Raw genomic sequence first — 25,131 nt, 5'->3', positions numbered from 1 at the left:
CACAATTTTCCCAGGAAATTTGCAAATTTGTGGTCATTTTTTCAGGCCCTCTTCCTTAGGAGGGTCAACAATTTTCAGGTCCCCCTTTTTGCATCAGGCCTCCCCAACATGCCCAACAAGGGAGGTTCAAACTTTGTCAATTCCATGTGTCAATGACCATGGTGTGTGAATGACATTCTGCAGTACTGAAGCTCGCACTGACGTCATATCTATTAATATTCATGACCTCATCGCCCCAATCCATCGCTCATTCGCCGCTGTTCAATTTTTATTGAACATCAGAAGTTGTTATATTTGAAAATTACTGCAATTACGCTTAAACACATAAATATTAATTTATATAATTAATATACATTTTCATGTTATGAATATTTTTTTTGTTAAAATTTAATTGCATATTTCTCTATTTTTTTCATGCGCAGTGATATATTTATTATTGAATAATCATGCATAAAAGTAGAGCATTTGTTATTATGTCAAAGTTCACGCAGGTTCAAAGGTCATTCACATGTTTCGCATCGCGAGCAGAAATTTCATCACTCAGTAGTGTACTTTTCCGGCATGTTTTTCTTTCTTGTTCAGTCATTTATGTGATCTCTAACACATAAAGATCAGCATTAGAAAGGAATAGCGTCTATTTCTCGTTCCATTTTATTTTGATTGCATTTGGAGTGTTACAAACACCGAATAACTATGTCGAAATTTAATGATATTTTGACTCCAATGACGGTGAATGTGTTGGTCAGTTTAGCTGCGGGGTCATTAATGGGATGGCTTTTGAGGGGTAAATTTAGCCGTCAGCAAGCTCTACAAGCAGCAGCAATTGCAGCAGAAACAGCGGTAAATGTAGTAAATTTTGCCAGTTTCTACAGGGATGCGGCATTGCATTTCTGCAACTTTGTTTATTACCGTACCTGTTTTTTATTTTGTGTAGTGTCACACTGTGTCTTATACCTGATCTCATGTACCAATACCAACTGTGTCTGTGTCAGACTCTGTTGTCATATCATTAATTAATTATTACTCAGAAAATCAAAATTGCAAATGAGAAACATGTAAAAATGACTTACGCACTTTGGTTTAAGGCCACGCGTTTTGAACTCACCACCCAAAAATGGTGGTTTTGTTACGCTTTTCAAAATCGAGACTCGTTCAAATTGTTATATCTCTGCTTAAACAAAAGGTATTGTAATGTGTTTGGTGTCATTTTGTAGCTAAATGAGTGACCTAACAGACCTCCAAAGGAGAATTGTTTATCAGCTAAGATAGTGGAGTTATAATTTTTTGAGTTCAGAATGGCCGAGGTGGTTGTTGTGGCGGTGGCGGTTGTGGCGGTGGCGGTATGTACAAAGTCTATGAGAAATATAGATTTTGTGTGTGCACGTTGAATCAACTGATCATATCTTTGCATCCATATGGGCTACAGGCATGGTTAAGAGCTCTTGTGAAAGGTTATTAATTATGCTAATTGTTTTTAATCATTTTGAACTCTTTATGATTGGTTTAGTCTATAAAATACAAACTTTTACGTACAAAACTACTCTTTTTTATATATTAAACACTGTAGTAAGCAATGCGGATGTCTTCAAAATCTAAAAGTTGCTGTAAATATTTAATTACTTATCCTATCATAGTCAAAGTATACATTTTCTGAGAGTAAATTTGATGAGGAATCTAAATATGGATTTACTTAGGGGCGAGGGGTAAAATGTTTCAGTTCAAAATATGTTGAATTTAAAAAATTTGAACATATTTTGGGACACCCTGTATTCTGAGATTACCAAACAGCTGTGATTTTTTTTCTTCCCCAGTCAGTAGGATCCCCCTAACCTCTAACCAAATCAATGTTGTTTACTTTCAGTTTATAACTGCAAGTTAGTAATAAGCAATGCATTAAGTGACCCATTTTTTATTTGGAATTTTTTTATTCCACCCTGTATAACTTCAAGGTCACCCTGTACAATGAGTTGAAATGTGTATATTTGAATTGCTTATGCCTTCAAAAAAAAAAAATGTATACTTTTGCTAGTTTAGGGTTGATAGTTGTGTAGATATTCTAATTTGAAACTTGATTGGTGTAAAAATTCATAATATTTGTGATGTAACGCTAAGGGTGGCGAGTTCAAAACACATGGCCTTAATGAGGGTTGCGATATGTTTATGGCCGTGTCGACGTGTCATGATCATCATGTCATGATCATCATGTCTATATTGCATGTGAATGTGACGTTTACATGCACATGTTGCACTTCCAGACAATCCATGACCTGATTGCCATGCATGCATAGCATGATGATGCAATTTTATTGACGCAATTTTATTGACATGTTATCATGTTTGACGTTAACTATCACTGACTACATTAAACATTTGTATATAATTTCAACAATGATGATCATCATCATCATGATGAAACACCATAGGCCTACACAAACAAACAATAAAATAATCACGTAATGATTTTGAGTCATTCCATTCCAATCCCAGCGCAATTCAATCACAAGTTGTCTTTGAACAATACCTCTTAGATTTTGCTTGTGACAGTATACTTAATGCCTCAACTTCAAGGCTAAGGCCAAAAGGAGTGGGGGGGGGGGGCAAACTTGGGCCCAAGAAAGTTTTGACATGTCATTTTCAGAGACCCAGGGTGATTAAATATCTTATTGATGTACGGCCCCGGTAGTTACACTCATTGTTGGTTTCCCAGGGCAAGAGTTGCAAATTTTTGTGACCTTGCTACTGTAATATTGCTCCAGGTCATTTTTTTCAATTGGGGAAAATGCAATGTGGGAGTTGATCAAGAAATCTATCTACTATCGACGATGACACAATACTCACTGTGTGGATGGAGTAGAGAATTCATGGAACTGTGAACTTAGTCACTCAATCGTTGCCAATTTTCAAATGCATTAAAACAATTCTTTGTGAAGTTTAAGGGGGAACTACACCCCTGGCCAATTTTGTGCCTGTTTTTGCATTTTTCTCAAAAATTATAGGGCATTGGTGACAAGTAAGATATGTATATTATAGGGGCAAGGACTACAACTACTGCACTGAAAATTCAGCAACTCAAGGCAAGTAGTTATTGATTTATTGATCAAATATTGGTTTTCCTCATTTTTGACTGTAACTCCACAACTGTTGTCTGTGTTGAAATAAAATTTCCAGGGTAGTAGTTGCAGTCCTTGCCCCTATAATATACATATCTTATTTGTCACCGATGCGCTATAATTTTTGGAAAAAATGCAAAAATAGGCACAAAATTGGGCAGGGGTGTAGTACCCCCTTAATGTTACTGAAATTTATTTTGATGACTTTACCGGTACCGTATCTCTATATCTTTGATCAGAGCAAAGTTTGCTCATTTGTAAGAGATTAACCATGTTAACAATTCACCAACAAGTCACATCGTGTCATTTGAGCAACTTTTGCGGGCACTATACCCATTGTGGTTGGTGTTGTTTACTTCCAAATTCCATTGCCCCCTGTTGCCCCCCCAGTAAAAACCCTAAAACGCAAATCCAAATTGCCACTTTTGCGGCAATTTTGTGCAAAATTTGCTGATTTTGCCCCCGAAATTAACCTTGCCCCCAATGCCCCGAAAAAAATTCCTGGCGCCGCCAGCCCGCCACTGATCCTCATATCCATCATTGGTAATACCAGTGGCCTGGATTGAGGATATATTTCTCAGTCAATGTGGGATAGGTGGTAACTACATGTAGACATTTTTAATCTATAGGACTGTTTCATTCCAGCCCAATCACTTTGGCACCATACAGGTACCTGGGCCATTCCATGCCAACTCACCAAGGGGTGTACACCATAACTCATGGATTTTTTTCTTAGTTTGGATATTGATAGAAATGAAAAACCTGAAGAGTCTCAAACTCTGTTTCGTTTTTGCACAACATCAATTTGAAATTTGGGGGGTGGTCAGCATGAAAAGTGTGAAAGTGGAGATGAATTTTTCAGGGCTGTGACTTACCCGGACTTCCGGATTGTTTATGTGTCCCAGATTAAAAACAAGAAAAAAATATGTCCCTGGACCTAAATCTAAATGCTTAGATCATTCGTGGTTGACCTACAAAAAAAAATTGTTTGTGTTTTTAATAATACTAAGTACAGCAGAAAATGATGCAAATTTCACTTAAAAATCTATTGTCATAAATTTAGACCTGCAAAACCTTCCCTGAATCCTGAAAGTATTGCACACCTCAAGTCTTTGAGTGTTTGTATACAAGGTTTTGGTCTCAATGTTCCTCATCATTCTGTCTTCGGTAGGTTGGCAGGTCTGCCCATTGTTCTTGTGTAACCCATAATATCAAATATCTTTTTGTCAGTGGCGTAGCCAGTGGGGGGGGGGGGGGACATGGGGGCCGGTTCATGTAAGGCCGTCGGTAGACGGAAGGCGTTGGTAGAAAACAAATTTGGTTAACAATTAGACTATTTTTTACCCAGGACGACATAAAAATAGGGAATAATTATAAAAAAATGATGAAAAATTGTTTAAAAAATTGTGAATGAAAATGAATATTACATAAAATCACAACTTCCGTCGGCAAAAAATATTTCCGTTGGTACATTAACAAGTTGTTCCCCCTCGGTTCCAAAATCCTGGCTACGCCACTGCTTTTTGTGCAAACACTGCCACTGTCAATTTTTATGTGGAAGTCACAACTCGTATCATGTATTTTATTTTTTTCATGCAGGAAACAGAATCACATGTAATGGGGGAGCTAGGGGAGTACAAATTAATCTTGGTAGTAAGGAATGACTTGAAAATGGGCAAAGGCAAAGTGGCAGCACAGGTAAGTGAAATCCATTGACCAGCGTCGGAAGTATCGCATAGCAAAATGCTACATAATTTTGGAGTTGAGTAGCATTTTTATGCCATAGACTTACACACTGAAGTATGAATGTACCAAAAGAACAGTCATGAAAGCAAAGTTTGCTACGCTTGAAAAACACTAATGGCCATGTGTCTTGAACTGGCCCCATTTTGCGTTGCACAGCCTTTTTGAGCTTATTTACGCCTTCCGAGGTTGAAATTGACATAAAATTTTAAATATGCACTCCACCCCATACAAACTATACATTTCCTGAAAGGAAATTGCATGAGCAATCCAAATATATGCCATTTAAAAATTGTAGGGGGTATATTGTGAAGTTGTCCAGACTGAAATTGTCAGCTAAAATTTAACTTTTTCATTTTTTATCTTTCAAGATATATTATTTTAACCTCTGCCCCTATCTTTAATTGCTCATCATATTTGAACTCAAAATGAAATTTCCCTTCAGAAAATGTATACTTGTATAGGGGTAGGGCATATATATCTATTTTCTTACTGTTTCGGAAAATGACCTTTGACCCGTGACCTTTGACCCCACCTTTGACCTAAAACATAGCTTATCTAATACCTCTTTACTTATGGACACTTCCGGGTCCAAGTTACATTGAGAGGGCCTTATAATTTGCAAATGGGAGCAATTAAAAAATATAATTGCAATGCACATGAATGTGACATGATGCTGTGCCTTCCATAGGGATTGTACAGCCCGCTTCCTCAGCCACCGCTTCCTCAGCCACCGCCACCCTGAATATCCCAAAAACAAAAATATGCATATCTCCAACAGCCTAAAACACACATTAATGAATTTCGCACAGCATGTAGTATGGAGTTTCAGCTTAAATTGACACCAAACTTATGTCTGTAGTCAGGGCTGTCAACTTTTTGGAATTGCTTGGCGTGAGACAGAGGCGTACCGGGATTTCCCGACTTCAATGTTCATTTTGTCCCATGGTTATTTGAGCCACGGTGCGCGAGAATGTGAAAAGCGGGGGGGTTGTTGAGCAACAAATTATTCATGCTGATGCGTGAGATATTACTCATTTTCCAGCTTTTTGCGTGAGAATTACTACCTAGGCGTGAGATTATACTACCTTGGCGTGAGACCGTGAGAAAGTGACCCAATGCGTGAGAGTTGACAGCCCTGCTGTAGTACATGTGGTTGTCAAGTTATACACATTTTTGGTGAAAGGATCTTGAAAAATGCAACGCCGCCACCCTTTTTGCGTGGCGAGTTCAAAACACATGGCCTTATTCATTCATGTGTTGATCCAAATTAAGGGGAGTGGTGCATATATGCAGTGGGGCCCAGGGCATAATATAGCTGGTATTGCATCGCATTTGGCAACGCAATCTATCCCTGCTGTGCAGGCCTCGAAATAAGCCAGAATTTCTGAGAGCCATTTGGGCCCTTGATCTTAAATGTTTGAGGGCGCTCACAAATGTTTGTGGGCCCGAATTTGGGCCATTGGTTTTAACCTATGAACCCCATAAAAAAGTGAGAAAAATTGCCACAAATTTTGTGGGCCATTTGGGCCCGCCGGATATGTCTTTTGTGGGCCCTCACTGATTTTCGGGGGCCGAGGGCCCTTGGGCTCTCCTTATTTCGAGCCCTGCTGCTGTGTAACTATTCTTCTGGTGCAATTTATACATATTGCTATATATCCATATGGTCGCATGTCATAAGTTGGGTATGCAAAAAGGGTGGAGGGATTACACTTTTCTGAAAATTGCGATACAAATTTGATTAGCTTTCCGTAACCCCATATCCTATAGCAGTGGTTGATACCTCATTTTAAGCCTAATTTTATACTCTTTCAGTCTACTGAAGCATATAATTATATATTATTCAGTAAAAAAATCACATCAGTTGAAATGAAAAATGCCAGGGGTGGAGGAGCAGGCGGATGTGGAGCAGGCGGATGCGGAGTGTGCAATAGGGCCTATGTGAAAATTCACATGTCAGCATGTCAAAACTACTGGTTACTTTTTTCAAATCTAGTGAGGGTATGATGTATTGAAAGCTTTGAATGTTGAATTTGTACAGCTAAAACAATTACTAACTATTTAAAGTGGTACTACACCCTGTGATAAATTTTGTGACTAATTTTGCTTTTTCTCAAACAGTAACTACACACTGGTAACAAAAGTTATATGTATATTATAAGTGCACAGAATCCAATTACTTCACTGAAATTTCAGTGATTCAAGACAAGGGGTTCATTATTATGTTAAGAAATGAGGTACATTCTAGCGGTACCTCTTTTCTTATCATAAATAACGTACCGCTTGTCTTGAGTCACTGACATTCCAGTGTAGTAACTGGATTCCTACCCCTATAATATACATAACTTTTGTTACCAGTGTGATATTATTTTTTGAGAAAAATGCAAAAATATTCACAAATTTATCAAGGGGTGTAGTACCACCTTAAAGGGTTATATGTTCCTTTTTTTTTCATTTAGCAATATATGCTAATGTACATTTTCTCTTCTTGATATTCATTTCCTCAACAAAAGAATAACCATCTCGCTAATTACTCGTAAAAAGGTCATTGACCTCCACAATGTAATTTTAAAACATACGTACAATTATTTTAAATAGTTCATTTCAAGCATTAATGTATTGAGAACATATCCTCCAAATCTGATGACATTCTTGCATAAAATAAAAATTTTACAGTCATTTTTGTAATTGAGGTCCGATTTGAGAAAAATGCATTTGAAAATTGAGATTTACATAGACGCCTGTGTATTAATTAATTAGTAATTAAGCATTATTTCAAAAATTAAGCATGTGCTAAGGTTAAAAGTGGTGTTAATTGTTACAGGTTGTCAATATATAACATATCAAAAAATTCATTTTTTGTCATTTTTGACCATGTAATGGAAATTGTACCCAACTTATGACATGCGACCATATGGAAGTATCGTCCCAGGCTATAACTACATACATGTATATAGCATTATTTATGGGCAATTCCAAGTGTTGCGGAATGATGCAAAATGCGTTCTTACAAATTTCTTTTTAAAGTAGCACCAAAAATGTATTAACAGCACTAGGTGAATAGCACGGGAGCAGTATTTTTTTCACCAAAACGTTTTTGGCAAACTCTGTGAGTTATACTGGGACATTAAATTTGCTACTTTTATGTAAAGCTTAGGATGTAAACTAACAATTATCAGTATCCATTTGAAAACAAAAAATCGTGGACATCCTCTCTTTATGCCAAATTTTGTTTTAAGTTTTGCTGCTTTTACCAGTCAAGAATATGCAAATGTAGGCCCTATCATGCAAATTAGGATGTTTTTCTAACAATGAACACCATTTCCGCAGAAACAAGTATGTTTTCGGAAAATATAGTACATTGTACTTAGCTACCACAATATTCTAGACCAAAATCACATATTTGACTAGCCGCAGTCTGTGGCCCTCACGGACTTAGCGAGCGTGTAGCGCGAGGAACTGAACGTTTAATCGAGCGCGTCAGCGCGAGGGATAGTATACTAATAGTAACAGAGCCCGAAAGTAGTGCTAATACTTGACATGATTTTTAAATTTTGACGATTTGGGCGAGCTTGCTTTTTATGTAACATTATATTCAAACTGAATTACTTTTTACAGCCATCCAGTTACTGATTCAGAGATTGTCCTGTCTTCTTGTTTTCATTACAGTGCAGTCATGCGTCAGTATCTTGTTATAAACAGATAGCTAAGAAAAATCCTGACATGCTAAAACAATGGGAGTTCTATGGCCAACCAAAGGTAGTCACCAAAGTACAGGATGAAGAATCACTGTAAGTTATAAAGTATACGAGTGGATATTCATACTACACTATTTTTCGCTGACCTGGAACGTTTTCACTAGTCCGACTAGCATCTTCAGATGGTGATGCTGTGTTGATATCTTGTCTACAATCGGGATATCTCTCACTGATGATGTCATTCTGTCAATCATAAGCCTTAAAAAATGTTGACCCTACTTAAAAAGTCCATACGCCCGTTTTTCGTCGCCTTACACTCACATTAAGCAATGTCAAAAAAATTTACTACTAGCATTTTGAAAGTGTTTTCTTACTACCTACAGACTTCAACTGGCACAGAAGGCAAGAGAATTGGGATTAGTGACTTCAATTATCCAGGATGCGGGAAGAACACAAATAGCTCCAGGATCCAAGACAGTATTAGGTGTCGGACCAGGTCAGTTGAATTGAAAATGTACATCAAAATTAAGCGTAAATTTAAATTGAAGTGTAAGTCAAGATAGCTCAGGAGGTAAGGTGCTATACTCTGATGCCATGCGGGCGCAAGTATATGGAAGACATGACCTTAATCTGAAGCCCAAAATTGTCTGCTTTATATTACAAATGTCAAATTCCGCTTTTCTCCGCTTTGTAAATTTTGCGATCATAAAATTTGCACATAAAAAACCATAAGCCTACGATTTGTCCGATATGTAGATCGATATATTGGGCCTATGCCAGTGAAATGATAGTTTACTAACTTAATTTCACTTTATAATGTTGAATTTTGAAGTGGATTTTATTTTTTAGTTAATTAAAAAAAAAATTTTTTATTTAATTTCGCTTTTTAAAGCTTTTATTTAGTTCTTTTTTTTTCTCTTTTTATTCTCTTTTTAGCAAAAGTTTTTTTTTGTGTTTCTTCCCAATATTCGTGGTTTTCTGCAATGCGGAGGACATGGCTCTACCTTAATCTACTACACGGGTTGTAGATTTTAAATGGAGTCATCCATTTGGGTATTCCCACTATTTGATATTCACACCCCCTGCATGGAAGATTAAGGTCACATGTTCCATATAGGAGATGTATGGATTTCAACAGGAAAATCCCATTCTGTAAAGTGTGCTGATGAGGCCTGCTGTTTTGGCATATAGTGCACAATTAATGTATGCTGCCCAAGTGTGAAAACCAAAATACCATTATTTTATTGTTTCGTTTTCAAAAGGGTTTTCCCATCAGTTGAACCTGTCAAATAAACAAAACCAGAAACCTTTGTTTATATTAAACCTGCATACAGGGTTCGCAGGTTTTTGCCGCAGGTGGAAAAAACCGCAGTTTTAGCCAGAGTTTTAACCGCTATAAAAAGAGTTTTTGCCAACAAAATGGCAAAACTAAAATGTGATTTAAAGTACAGATTTTTCTTAAATTAAAAAATTTACTGAGTGTAACAAGGCCAGGTTTTGTAATTATAAGTAACATATTAAGAAATTCAAGGCATGCATTTTCATCGCTCACCAGTGCATTTAACTGAAATGTTGCATATCAAGCTTAAAACTTGTTCCTTTTAACCTAAGGACATCAAATATGTTGAATGATTCATTAAAAGTTGTATGTTTACTGTTCATGAGCTTTCTGTGTTACTTGTTAATATTTGAGAGACTATAGATATATGAGTTTTTGCCAGTTTTTAACCATTTTTGCCGGCAAAAAAACCGAACCCTGCCTGCATATAAAAATGATTTTGTATGGCATCATAAAGAGTAAGGGAGTGGGAAGAGACAGGAGGGATTGATGATGGAGGAAGAGTGGGATAGAAGGGGAATGCAGGGGACCTGCGACACACATTTACTCACCTCTGTTTTTCATATTTCAGGTCCTGCAGCACTAGTAGATCGAGTTACAGGAGAATTGAAACTGTACTGACCAAACAACTTCTAATAGTAAGCCTGGCTAGTCATCCATCAAGAAGCCACTGCACCAAACAATTAATATGCATTGCCTGTGATCAAGGCTCTTGACTGTGAAACGCAGACCAGCCAACTTGCACACGCTACAGAGCCTGGAAAAAAGAAGTTGTAGTGATTTGCAATATTTGATGCACGCATGGGGAGGCTAACAGTGCCTCCGTTTGCACCCTCGACTACGCGATCAGCATCGTGTACAATACGTGTTCACAGTGTCAGCCTGACAACGACTTCTGAATAGATTGATTCCATGTCTTACGGTGCAGGACATGTTATGATTGTAATTTAGAACAATTTTTCTCTATTTCTTTCTATTTTTGGGTGGACCTTGGTCAGTTTTATCTATTTGATTCATGTTGATTGAATATAAAAACCAGGCTAAAATTTGAAGAAAAAAACACAGATCAAGTACTTTTTGTACCTTTTCAACATTTGAAAAATTGCACATAGCAGGCCCAAAACAGTCTAACAGTGGATGCAGCAAATGACAATTTTAGCGCTTGAAAGCGTGAGCATCATGTGTGATGCACTCGTTAGATCGTGACAACATTCCATCCAGGCTTGTGTGATGGCAGGGTAATGGCGGCTTCCATAGCCTTATTTCTTTCATAGAGCTGTCACTGCTGAATCTTATTTTTTCACTGATACGATGCACTCTCATCAGCTTTTACTATTGCGTGCATGTGGGGTCATGTGTATCAGATCTGCAATTCACTGTGAATTGGGTGTATAAGTACATGTATGTAGTATGTACTCATCAAACTGCATGAGCAGCTAGTTAAGAAGTGTGAACATTACTTAAGCTCATTTTCTCAAGTTAAATGGAAATTGACGTCTTGAAGGATGTAACTCAAAATAATGTGCTTCAGAGATGAAAGACTAAGACTGTTGAATAGATGATTTACAGTAGGCAAGGATGAAAATAAAGACCTGTTTTGGAATGAAAACGAGTCCTTGATTCACATTAATAAAGTCGAGTTGTAGCCTGGTGGTGTGATTTTTTTATACTCAATGAGCTACAGTAGGCAAGTAACAGGACTGATGAAATGAGCCTGAGGCCCGTAGCCCATTACAGACCTGAAACTTTAACTCTGATTTCCTCTTGTTTTTATTCCTGAAACTTACGCATTATTTGTTATTTTGGCCCAATTTGAGCTTTTTTAGCATTTTCCTCTTTTTTTTTATCACATATGGTCAGTTTCAGGTCTGCCATTATTTTCACCCTTGACAGTAGGTGACAGAATGAAGTGATTACAGTACAATCACACAACAGTGTCTTGCATCTAGAAATTGAGGTTTGCCTCGACAACCTATTAGGGGTTCAGCAACTTCAAATTTTCTATTGCTATGGCCTTCATTTATGAATTGAATTCACTTCTGGGCTCAATAAACTTTTTCCAAAAAATTACAATTCTCTGTCAATGACATTAATTTTGCCTATCCAAAGAGTACACATGTAAATAACAGGTGGGCTGGTGATCATAGCTAAGACACTCTTACGCTTGGTTGATGATGCTTTGTAGCAAACACAAAACTGTTTAAAACTTTTTAATAGGTTATATCTTGGGCTTTGGTTTTGGTAAAAACGTTTTGATAACATTAACTGTCGGGTTTTATAAAGGTCATAAAACGTTTTGTACTAAAACACACTATATAACGGCATATTTCGTCAATATTGAAATAACGTGTTAGAATATTTTACAGTTTTCAGAAAATGTTTTTGAATGTTATGAAAATGTTTTATACCCTTTATAATTATATAACCCGACATTTAAACGTTTTCTAGCAACCTTCTCTAACCTTATGCAAATAATGTCTAAAATGTTTTGTGTTTGCTGGGTTCTTGTATGTTTTGTTTTTTCATACCACTAAGGGAAACACCAAAGAACATCGCTAACCGGATATATTTTTTGTATCTAGTCAGTGAGCGTGTATTTACGCTTTATCTAGTCATTGAGAGCGTATTGGGTAAGCCCTGTACGCAAATATAGGACGTGTAAAATGCATGTGATAGGTAATACGCAAATCATCATTCAATTTTTGGAATGTTTTTCCTTTTTTGCAACAACCGGAAAGTTTAAAGACTTTAATTATTTCAATATTTAGAATGATAAATTCCATATTAGGTTCAGCGTTGGTATGGTACGGGAAATTATTGTGCCTTTGGCTTCACCCAGTATGAACGAATGATGTAAATCAAAGAAAATTTGAATTTATACTAATTCCAGCACCGATGTGTATCACTTCGTTGGTCATGCTGAATTCGGTCCTTTGATGTGTTATGACCATCCCGCATGCCATGTATGTACAGTGCACGAGTGTTATGAACATGTGTACGCATTTTACTAATATTTCGTATGTGCGAATAAAGCGACAGGACACATTGTTTTATTAAAAGTCTTGATTTAATTCATTTTGTCACAAATACAGCACCAAAAGGCATGTTTTTTTTTCAATCCTCTTTTAACAAACAAAATATGTGACCATCCACGATGACACCCAGTATAAAATTGCCTGTGCTTATTCAAAAGATATGGACCAATAAGCGTTTACATATAAAACAAAGGAATTTCATGAACAAAATTGATTTTGAGCACCTATTTCCCAAACAGTAAATGACAAGTGATACGATATATCATTTTACAGCTTGTTTAATGGAAATTTCAACTGTTTATTAACCCATAAGATAGTCAAATGTGAGACTTTACACTGAATTTGTCATGGATGGTCACATATGTTCTTTTCATGAAACAAATTTGTGGTAATGAATGACAATAATAACTTTCTACCACCTGTTTTACAGTAATCGCGTGAAATCGTCAGGGTTTGTGTTGGTCTTCAGTATTCTCCCTCAGAATATTACATCGGCCCATGCTCCGGTTTCACACAATGACCAAAAAAATTTACAGCTAGCCTGCAGTTATTATTAAAATTCAACAAAGAATGTTGATATGTTTTGTAGATTTCCTCTTACAAAATTAAGCATATTCTAACCATCCAGCACAAATTATGCCACTCTTGACGTCGCAACATATACGCGATAGTTAACACTTAAAAAGGAACAGGTTGCAAAAGATTGTACCGGTACCTAAAGTTTCAAACAAGAGTGACATTTCTGATCCACAGCTGCTGTATTTTCTTTAAACTACTATGGGTTTAATATTCCAGTTGAAATCCATACACCCCTATTGAAGACATGACCTTAATCTCCCTGAGGGTTGCAAATTTCAAATGGTTCAAGTATCCAATTCTGGTAATCCCATTTGAAATTTACACTCCCTGTGGGGACCACTACAGTCATGTCTACTTCCCGGTGGGTTCAGTTTGTATTTAAAGGTAGGACGTATGACCGTTCCAGGATTTGAAAATGACCCCTATTTCACGGGGAATCGAGGACATTTGCAGCAATTTTACCCCCTTTTTTGCGCGACATCAAGGACATTTTGCCCCCAAATACCTCCCCTATTTTTATCATTTTGAGGACGCATTTTCATTTCACCCCCTTATCACGAGGAATCGAGGACATTTTTCCGCAATAAATACCCCTATTTTTACCATTTCAAGGACACTTTTGAATTTGCCCCCTATTTCACGGCGAAATGAGGACAATAACGAAAACTGTTGCGGTAAAACGCGGACGAAAGTCCTAGAAATACACCCTATTTTTCATTTCAAGAACAATTTTGCTCCAAAACACCCCTAATTTAAACAATCATGAACAATTTTGTCCTCGAAAATTCATGGACATTTCTTGAAAAGTACCCTAATTGGAACCATCATGCGTACACATTGTCAGTGAAGACTGAACCCACCGGGGTCTACTTAGACAGTAGACCGTGCGCAATCTGAGGTTACTGTTCCGAACCCAGGCTACTTTTTGTACATTACAGTGCATACAGCCTGTAGTATGGCCATCTATAACATTACACATAATGTACGGAATAAAGCGTACTAGTATCATCATATCTGTCAATATCCTCAGATTGAGCATGTTATGTGTCTTCCACATGAATTTCAAGTGGGAGAGCCAAATTTTACAGTTTGGCACTTTTTCCACTGCAGTCTTCAAATGTACTGTATACACTAGGGTGCATCATGCCCCCCTTTTGTCAACCAGATTTTATGTAGCCAGTCTTAAAATGTGCCAAATGATGAAATAATAAGATTCCCAAAATTTGAATTCATTCCTAGTTCGTCTTATGGGTCCTCCGTGGCCCGAAACTTTGAATGAATAACCCATATGAACATAACGCAATAGGCATATAGCAGCTATACACAAAACATGAATTTTCAATCATAAAATTGGCTGCTCTAAGTAACCAAGTACTTGGGGTGTTATATAACTGAAAATTATACAGGCAATCCAAAACCATTACATTTTAACATAAAGCAGCTGTTCCAAACCCATATTTAATCATGTAAACAAATAGCTGCCATATACGTTTCTTGTATTTGACACATAACACATTGAAGTATGTGTATTTCTAGTGGGGGAAAAGTCTTTTAAAAACAATGTTGGCTAAAAATGTAATTGATGATTGGTCTTGGGCCTAATAATATGGAGTCAATGAGATAAAATAGTGCATGGACTTCCATTGTATCCCTGGGCACTATTCTTTATAGAAAGCTGGGTTTCCCCCCAGCAAAGATTCAGATGCAGAATTATTAGACGGTATGCCAATTGATACTTTTCGAGATCTGAAAGTCAAAGGCAGAAACGAAGAGAGAAGACTACTTTGAATTCATTGAGCTATATAAGGTATTCTTGGGTGATCAGAAGGTGCTGACATTTTAAAAGCAACCTGGTGCAATGTACAAGGCAATGTGGATGGCAAAGTTACTGTACTCGATGAAGATCACCGGGAAAATAAATAACATCGCCAACTGCCACAGGGAACAGTCACAATAAAGCATCAGCTACCCAAGATGCGTGACCTGCAACTATCATCTATATTTCCTGGTGGATAACCTGTAGTCGGACTGCTGATGCACCCGGAACAATCTTGACCTCTACAAGCGCCTATTAGCATACGATTCTGTGAATTCTTCAGTATCACCGAGTGCAAAGGCACTAAAACGCCAGAGAAGCAAGCAATTGTGGTTAAACTTTTAGAGGTAACTAAAACCAGCAGAAGAAGTTATAACTCCAAGTAACCGGTTTGGCATGGGTTTTAAACCAACCTTCCCAGATAACATCACACAATCAACTTCACTCGCAGACTTGAGACTTGGTAGGACCTCATTCATGGTTCATGATGAGGATACTACAGATCGACCATCATTTTCTTGAATGAGAGAGTGGAGAACTGGGCTATGTGTGCTGCTATCAGATTTCTAAAATCAACATCAGTGCCATCAATGTCGTCAACGATGCAGCCAAGTGGGCAGTGAAATTGAGCTTAGATTTCCTCAGCACTGCAAAATCTGAGCGCCATTATCAAAATGTTTTACAGGTAGTTAAACAGGACAGGAAACACAGGCCACATCTGCGAAAAGGTAACCTTTATGAAGACATACATTTGAAGGAGTACTTAGAGAAAACCCACATGAACTGTGGTTAAAGTTTTTAGCTTAAGTGTGCTTTGAAATATAGTTCAAATTCAGCTATTAAGTGTAAATGGCAGCACACTATGCTAAATACATGTAAGTGTGTCACAGCACATGGCAGCTATTTATTTTTGTGATGTATATTCATATTCATTTGAACTTTAACTTCAAGTTTAGTTGAAAACAAACCCCAATTACATATAATCCTAATCATAAATTTTAAGTACATGGCAGCCATTATATGTACCATTGAACTTTTGCGTTATGTTCATATGGGTTATTCATTCAAACTTTCATCATTTGGCACATTTTAAGACTGGCTACATAAAATCTGGTTGAAAAAAGGGGGGCATGATGCACCCTAGTATACACACCTTTGTTCCATAACCATAAGGTATAGGACATTTTTTTGTTTTTGCTATAGACCCCAAATGAAATGTATTTAATTATGTTTGTACTCACTCAGGTAGAATTGTATGTGGATTTACATCAAAAAGTGCCATTCTTTTTTATGGTCATTTTAGTGTCTGAAATGGCCGCCCAAAATGAGGGTTTTTCAATATTGCCGTCCATTTCTAATTGTTACCCCATAGACTACATGTAAAATATAAAGGCCCATAAAAATTGAATAGCACTTAGTTTGGATGTAAAATTCACACAAAATGCTCTTTGAGTGATTACAAAGATAATTAAATACTTTTCATTTGGGGGCTATGTGGAATTTTGTTTATTGTATTGCTTGTACAATGGCATTATAGGCAGTGTTCGAAATATGCCTCAAAAAGTTGCAGGCCAGCCGGGCTTGACCTTAAAAAGTTACCGGCCAGCCGGGCCGGCAACTAGATGCCAGTCAGAAAAGTTACCGGCCAGGCCAAAAAGTTACAGGCCAATGGCCGGCTGACCGGCCCTATTTCGAACGCTGATTTTAGGTCCTTTCACAATAAAATGTCCATCTGAAACGAAGGTGTACATTTCATGAAGATAGGTGGTAAAAATCCTCAAAGTTTATTGTTGGGAAAGGATCATTGGATAGATTTTTCAGCATATGGTATACTAGTAAAGTCTGCACAAAAAGTAACTCAGCTGTTATAAATACGCCTATAGCTTCAGAACTAATTATTGTTTCCACAATATTTCAACATAGAAAGAAGGACGATTTATTTACGCGCATTTTGATACCCCATTTGTCCAATTTCGTTCAATATTAACATCACATCAGTGTTTTCAAAGAAAATTACCCGAATTTAAAAGTTGCAGCTATTTGTATTGATTTGAAGTCAGCGCGAAGATAAATGGAGGGTTTTATGTGCCACAATGCTTGCGTAATAACCATTGAGCGCTGTAACTTTTGAAACAAGCTATAGGCGTATTTATAACAGCTGAGTTACTTTTTGTGCAGACTTTATATGATATCCCATGGAATATTGTGGAAGAATACACTGCACTTTGTTTAAACTGAGGAGCATATTTTAAGTTTAATTAAATAAAAGAGCAGTTTTCTTATTGTCGCTGCTGAGCCTTTAATGTTACAACTCTGCAAACATGGAAGAAAAGGAGGATCATGGGTCAAAGGAGCTTTAGACCATCCCAGCAAACAAAATGCTTTACAGAAAACTTTAAAATACATAAAAACGTTTTTGGAAATTTTTGGTCATAACAATTTCGGTAATTTTTGGTCATGTTTTAAATTGCTCAATGTTGACAAAGTGGCATCAGTCGGAGCACATGTCAGAGAATCAAGAAAAGAAAAAAAAAGAAGAAAATTGCAACTATACTTATTCCAGGTTCCCGACCACGACATATTGACATACTTTGAATGAGTCACACTGTGTGCCATTATCAGCTATTATCATTTTTTTTGTCATATTTCATAATAGTTTATTACATTTCGTTTTTCATATCTCCTTACAATAATTCATACAGTATTCAGTATTGTCATTACATGCAATTTAAACTTCTTTTTTACACCAACTTTTTTAAATGCAATTCTTTTTAAAGTAAATACAACAGATTGGGTTGCTTTCCATATTTATATTATTTTACCGAGACATGTGTAGGCCTACATATTACCAAATATAATAAATTTGTTAATACACTTGTTCACGTTGTTTTTCATAATAAATCCAACCAAGGTGTCTGTTACAGAAAGATTAATGTTTTTTCCTGTTTACTCAAATACTGTCTTTATTTTTACCCCTAATTTTCAATACTTTAGCAGTTACAAAAGAAGTGTGTAGGGGGTGTGTGTGTGTGTGTGGTGGGGGGGTATTCAGTACAAATGACCATTTGGGGAAGTGCCGCAAACATGGGTATAGTTTGTATACCTTCATTGAGTCAGTAATTTAGATACTGTTTTTCATTGTGTCGCTTAATGTAATCATGAAATGTTAGTATACATTTTCAGAAAGCAAATTATGTGTCTAAATGCATTAACAGATTCCTTTTAAAATTAACGGTTTTAGAGAAAATCTTAAAATTAGATTTTACTTTACTGGCTCGAGGAAGGTATACGGCTATGATAACATTTTCAGCCTTATGCATATCAATGACTGTTTTTTACATTTTTTTTTCAATTTCCCAAACTTTGGAGGAAAATTTGTAAAAATTAAGACAATTTGTGTTAATTTTGGCCGAAAAATGTGAATTAATTCATGGGTCAAAATTTCTTGGAAAGTATGTTTCATGATTGGTCTCCTTTCAAATTCTCAGCGGCACACCACTTACACAAACCAAACTTGAGTACCCCCCTCCCCCCACCCGAGTGTAGTCTTCAACATTACATTTTTATTTTCAGTACACTTGCTACTAGTTGGTTTTGCAAAGAATGTTGACAATTAATGAAGAGCTTTGTTGCAAAAGCCCTTACATTGACTTTTTTTTGAGAAAAACAGCTTATTTTAATTTTGCAATTAAGTATTACTTGTTCCATTTGATTCAATTTGGATTTGGATAAAGTGTTGATGAATAGAAACTAAAAGAATAGGTTTGGTACAATTTTCAAGCCTTCCTATTCATTTTATCGCATCTTTTGTGGATGTAAGGGCTTTTGCAACAAAATAAATTGACCCCTTTTCCATGTTTTCTAAAAACCACCTTTGCAATCTATTTTGAGCCCATTTATTTGCACTACTTTATGTAACTTGACTAATGCCAGTGGCGTACCGTGGCCGCTCCTTTACCGGGGACTGAAGAAAATTCAATTTTGCCGCCCCTTCCTCAACAGCCCGAAAAGGTTGACCCAATTTTTTTTCCGGTGGTTTAAAAGGATTACCATGCGCTAGCGCCCTAAAAGCAACACATTTTGATGTATAGTACCATTTTTTCCAATTTTTCAAATTTTCCGCCCTTTTTCTTTACTAATTCTTTTTGCCGCCCTTCTTCTTCCGCCGCCCCTTCGTTTTGACCGCCCCTTGCCTTTACCCCGGGGGGGCTCGTGCCCGAAAAAATATGCGCATGAATGCTTCCAAAATCAAAAAGAAACATTGAAATATCTTATTTACTTTCTTAATTATGATTTTTTTAAATTAAATTCGGCAAAATGACATTTTTGAGCATTTCCGAAGCTAAAGCTTTCGTTAATTACAATGATTTTTTTAAAAACACAGTGACCCAAACATCGTCCTTCTTCTTCTTCTTCTTCTTCTTCATACGTGTATGGTAGGCCGCAACCGCCACAACGTGGAGCTGCTACGCGTAGCTTACTTTTTGCTCCGCGGAGCCAAATTGACCAATCATTAGAGTTTTTCATTACGGGGAGGTAAAACTGACCAATCAAATACGACTTACTCATTGCCGAAGGGCTTGCCAACTCATCGCGTACCAATGATCTTCTCTTTCTCCCCCTACCAGACAGGCGAGTCATGCTCGCAATCTCCGCAATGTGCATCACTACTCCCAGCTGCGTTTCAGAACATCCCGATTCAAAAACAGCCCCATCCCCTATTTTGTTGATGTATTAAACAAGTAGCGCGCAGTGCCGCCGACAAGGGGGGGTAATGGGGTGCGTTACCCCGGGCCCGGGGTCCTAGGGGGCCCGCAAAAGGTAAAGAAAACATACTTTACTATGGGCCTGTAAAAGCAAAGAAAAGGGACCTCAGGGGCCCGTAAAAATAAAGAAAAGATACCTTGTAATTAAGGCATCATTTCATTGCTTTTTCGGCCCTCTGAGACAATTATTTTCTTTTAAGGTATCTTTTCTTTACTATTAAGCTTTTTTACATGCTCACTATGGTCTCTTTGGTTTTTTTTTTTTGCCTTTACGGGTCCATTATAGGGTATGTTTTCTTTGCTCTTTTACGGCCCATGAGAAGCAAACAAAAGCAGCGGGCCCATGAAAACAAAGAAAAGAGATGTGCATTAACAAGACAAGATAGCCTTTGACCCACACTTTCTAATAAATAGGCATATTTCACTTGAATTATGTTACTTTCTGCCTTTCAAGTGCCATAATGATCATCCTCGATATAAAGGAGAAATCAGGGGAGTGCAGCTTAATCGTGGGAACACAAATTGCACATTTTCGCGCGCATTGTGCCATTCAATGTTCATTATTTGATCATTTAGCTTAAAATTGCCAATTGGTCGTGCTTTGCGCGGAGTTTGTACCAATAAGTTTAAGCATGAGAGCAAAAGTCGCTACGTTCGAAATGCAAATTTTGGCGCTTCGCGCGCATTTGTCCAATTCAACGCTTCATACTTGATCATTTTGGCATTGAAGTTGGCATTTTTTTTCTGCATTTCGCGTTGACGCTGTTCAGAGAAACTTTAATTTGGGAGGAAAATGCCACTTTCAAATTGCAAATTTGAGCTCGCTTCGCGCGAATTTGTCTTCTTCAATGTTTACATTTGATCATTAGCAGCTAAACGCGCTATACTACTTTGCTCTGCTTCAACATGTGTTCAAGGATTTTACACCAACCTCCCTCCCCCATGTTGAAATTTACGCCATTGGTCCCCCCTCCCACACATACACACTTATGAAGTCCTGCACCGTCATGCGCTGATCAAAGGGGCCCGTGAGTTCATATTTTTTACCACTGGGCCCGTAAGGGCTGTGCAATAATTATGAGCCCTGGGGAGGGTAAAATTGCGGGGGGGGGGGGCAAGAAATATTTGGCGAGCCGAAAGGGGGGGCAAGCAATTCCCCCCAAGCGATTTTGGTACACATTCACGGGGCGCCTTTTTAATAAAACACTCTAAAAAGGCTTAGGAAAACAGTACGGAATTTAATGCTTAAATATGCAAATTGTCCTACTCGCCAAAATGCTCGCTGCGCTCGCAACATAGGCCTACATCTAGACCATTTAAGGTTTGCAAATTGGGATCCCAAAAATTTGGCATGTTCAAGGGGGGGGGGGCAAAGATTTTTTGGCGGGCTGAGAGGGGGGAAGCGATTTTTGGCGGGCCGGGAGGGGGGGGGGGCAAGCGATTTTTGGCGAGCCGTTTGGAAATTTTAATAATTATTGCACAGCCTCTAATGGCTCTCGGCGGCACTGGTAGCGCGCCGTTTATTCGGGTTTTCCTGCATGCACGCACATTTCAGCTTTTATTTATTGTGCAATTTATCGTATTTACTTGTGTCTGCCATTTTATGTTATTTTATATTATACTTTTTTCACTCATATTTATATCAATTTTTAATTAATGCTTTTACTCAGTACATTGACATGTAATTTGACCTTCGGGTCACAATATGTTGGTTTAAAAAAATATACTTGAAAATGAAAATAAAAATATTGAAATATAAGATCTAGCTGAATATTGGAATGCCTGAAGATTGTTGCAGGTTTGTTGTGGATCTTTCACAGCGATATACTTAGCAGAACATACATGATGTGGTCCTAAACGCTCTGCCAAGGTCATGGTAGCTCTGATTCCCCGGGGTGCATTTCAATATGAACAGTGATGAAATGGATATAGGTGTAGGGCTGGCAGGGGCATTCGGTGAGAGCAATATGTAAAAAAATATGGGGTCATTGGATGAGAGCATGATTTTTGGCATTCGGTGAGAGCAAAAAGTAAAAAATATGGGGTCATTGGGTGAGAACATGACCTTTTTTAAATGGAATCTTTTGGTGAGAGCCGAAACAGCGCCCCAGAAACCTCGAAAATCGAATTTCTAGTTCTAAATGGCTTCAAATTTCTTTGTTTTTTCAAATCAGTGATCAATGAAAGTTGCTGTTCAAATTGAACTTGTAAGGTTTCTGGGTGACAGATCAAATGGAGCATGTGTTCGTAAAACAATAATGGGTCTTTGGGTGACAGCGACGCTGAAAAAGGGGGTCAGCCCTACATATAAGCGCGTCACCTCCAATGTGGGAGTCGTTCCGTTTAGAAGTGTAACCAACACGGCAAAACCTTGAGATGCTCTAACATGCACACTGCAAAAGTAATTCCCTATTACCATGCAAGAAGACTAAGTCCGAATACAATGGTTGTTCATTACTTAACAGTACAAGTTTCAAAGCTACCATTTAATACTCAGATTCCAAATTGGAGTGACATCCAACCCCACAATGGCCTTATTAACTACATCCAGTCGTCGGGCCAGTCGTATGCTCTTTGGTACATTAACAGTAATAAGAGGCAGGACGAGAGTAAACTTCGCCATATTAAGTACAGTATAAGTAAGGGGGGGGGCCTATAGGGAACCTCCGCTCAGTTACTGGTTTCGATGTTTTTACTGTGCCATGCAAAAAGACTCCGTCCGAATAGTTATTTATAGTACAAGTTTCAGAGCTACCATTACTCTGATTCCAAAGTGGAGTGACAACCAACCCCGCAACGGTCGTTGTATTATTGGTACCTATATCCTGTTGTATCTTCTTAGCCCGCTTAGGTGCAGCAACGGTAATCAATATGACAAGCATTAGACCTTCGAGAGCAAACTTCGCCATATTAAGTTCAGTATAAGTATAGGGAACGTCCGCTCAGTTACTGGTCTTGATGTTTTTTTCTGTGAATATTTAAAAGAAGAAATGGGATTGGTGCGATTAATTCTTGCCTTGAACCGGGATTCTGAGGTGAAAGTAAATAGGTTTTCCGCCCTATTGCTGCTAACTTCAGGATACACCTATTTATATAGGTTAAAGAGGTACAACATTAAGGGGTAATTTATTCTTACGGTTGTGCCAGGTCATCTTACGTCAAGGGGTCGATCAGGAATCACTTCGCTGCCTGTTTTTCATCATCAAATTTACACTATGCATGCATGGAAATCGTGAAACCGTGTGTTTTAACACTTTAATAACGTGAAGAAATTCATGGAACAAAATCAGTACTTTAATGTTACGTGTAAATAATTATAGTCTGGTGGAATCCTAAATATCATGAGTTTTAATTTTAATGTAGGGCCTACTTTTATAATTCAAGATAAGAAAATGCATCAACTCTTAGAAAAAAAAATTGCACGTTGTCTGAACTGTCCTGTATGCAGAGCCTTAAATCCCGGCTTAAATCATTATAGGAAGAACTAAAACGGGTTTTGGAAAGACCATCTTAGAGCTTATTGAGTTCTTTCAATTTCCCAGAACCTGGTCTTTCCCAAGAGGGTTCTACATACTGCATATTCAGGACATCCTAGAACTTTTTTTCTGAGAGTGTGCGAACAACTAACACATACCGAATCTTCATGCGGTGGAGCTAGTACAGGTCACAGATTGATCCCGCCGTCACAACTTGGAATGCACCTATAGAGTCAGGAGAAGATCACAAACATTCAACTTTTTAGTGAAAGTATTAAGAACAGGACACAACGAAAATACCTGCACACTAAACCTTTCAAATTAAATGGTCAGTGAATCTAAAGATTTTCAAAATAGGTTGTCTCCGAAAAAAACCAGAGGATCTCGTTCATTTTTGTACTATTGCAAAAAAGAAGGCGGTTCTCGAACCACGAGTCGGTCTCGCCTGCTTTAAAGACCGGCTGCTTTCACGACCGCCTGCTTTCGGTCTATTTTGGTTACAGAAGTAAAACGTAAATATTCATTTGACATATCTTAGACGATTTAAATTTTAAGGCTATTATATGCCGGCGTGACATTGAACACCGCCATTACCTGAAAGTTCCCATATAGTGCAAGTTGGCCCAAGTTTGATATAGGGTCACTCCATACGAAATCAAGGAGGAGCCCCACCTGACCCCCTCAGATTTGCTTTATATTTTAGTTATATGTTGTACCTGTAAAAATATTAAAAACCTGCAAATTTGAGGTCTGTAGCTCTTACGGATTTTCTGTGGCAGCCATTTAAAGTTGGAGTAGGGGGTCTAAATTTGGACCCAAAAGTTGCCCTTTAAATAAATTTCATCTTTGGGAGTCAGTGCCTTCTTTATAAAAAGAAAGAGAGGTCTGAAACTTTGTATACACACTAACTGCATGCCCAATTTGTCGAAACATAAAAAATAAAAAAATTCTGTAATTGCGCGTTGTGTCACGGGGTCATTAAATATGCAAGAAAAAATGTAATGTTTTGTAAATTGTAGACTGGCAAGTTTAGTCCCCCTTAATTCACATTTTTTGTCAGATTAATTATTTTTTGTTATCACTTATGCTATATATAGGATAAATACAATGCATAGCCAAAAAATTGATGTCACAACTCATTTACATTTCGAACAGCGCCCTCATGAAGATGAAATTTATTGCAAATTCAACATTTTCAGGGGGCCCAAAGCCGATGTATGTATGTGACCTCCGATACCACCAATAGTCCAATAAATCCCCGTAACAATCGTGCAAATCATGTTAAATTCGCCATATTTTGCAGAGATGGAGTACTTGACTTATAGCCCTTATCATTATAGGCTATGAAGGCACTTCAACAGCACAGCAACTTATATTTGGTGGGAAAAGGTCGTTGAACTTTTACACAGAAGTCAAGTTCAAAATTGCTTGGACTTGACTAAAAATGTGTTCCTCTAGTCATAAGGATTCAGAAAAAGTATAGTTTCACCTATCTACGATGTACGGCTATGGAGTTACGAGCAAAATTCATGTAACATTGTGAAGTCATATGTGACCCAGCAGCACAAA

At 37.6% G+C, this 25,131-nt stretch overlaps 1 protein-coding gene across 1 annotated transcript; it reads left to right on the top strand.

The window, feature by feature from the left end:
* The first annotated feature begins 500 nt into the window (after positions 1-500).
* On the top strand, positions 501-12,949 carry LOC140144354 (peptidyl-tRNA hydrolase 2, mitochondrial-like). Its single transcript, XM_072166179.1, has 5 exons — positions 501-840; positions 4,710-4,808; positions 8,523-8,644; positions 8,935-9,047; positions 10,462-12,949. The coding sequence occupies exons 1-5, from the start codon at positions 694-696 to the stop codon at positions 10,509-10,511; spliced, it is 531 nt and encodes a 176-aa protein (XP_072022280.1). The 5' UTR covers positions 501-693; the 3' UTR covers positions 10,512-12,949.
* Positions 12,950-25,131: the final 12,182 nt, after the last annotated feature.

The sequence above is a fragment of the Amphiura filiformis genome, unplaced genomic scaffold, assembly GCF_039555335.1.
Source record: "Amphiura filiformis unplaced genomic scaffold, Afil_fr2py scaffold_50, whole genome shotgun sequence".
Taxonomy (NCBI): Eukaryota; Metazoa; Echinodermata; class Ophiuroidea; order Amphilepidida; family Amphiuridae; genus Amphiura; species Amphiura filiformis.
Note: the sequence above shows the minus strand (reverse complement) of the source record. Positions and strands in the feature narration are given on the sequence as shown.

Bases quoted from the DNA above. Each gene is read 5' to 3' on its own strand.
- LOC140144354 (XM_072166179.1), top strand. From the start codon at position 694: ATGTCGAAATTTAATGATATTTTGACTCCAATGACGGTGAATGTGTTG. The intron at 4,809-8,522 runs GTAAGTGAAATC...TTTTCATTACAG, and splicing joins AAGGCAAAGTGGCAGCACAG to TGCAGTCATGCGTCAGTATC. The intron at 9,048-10,461 runs GTCAGTTGAATT...TTCATATTTCAG, and splicing joins AGTATTAGGTGTCGGACCAG to GTCCTGCAGCACTAGTAGAT.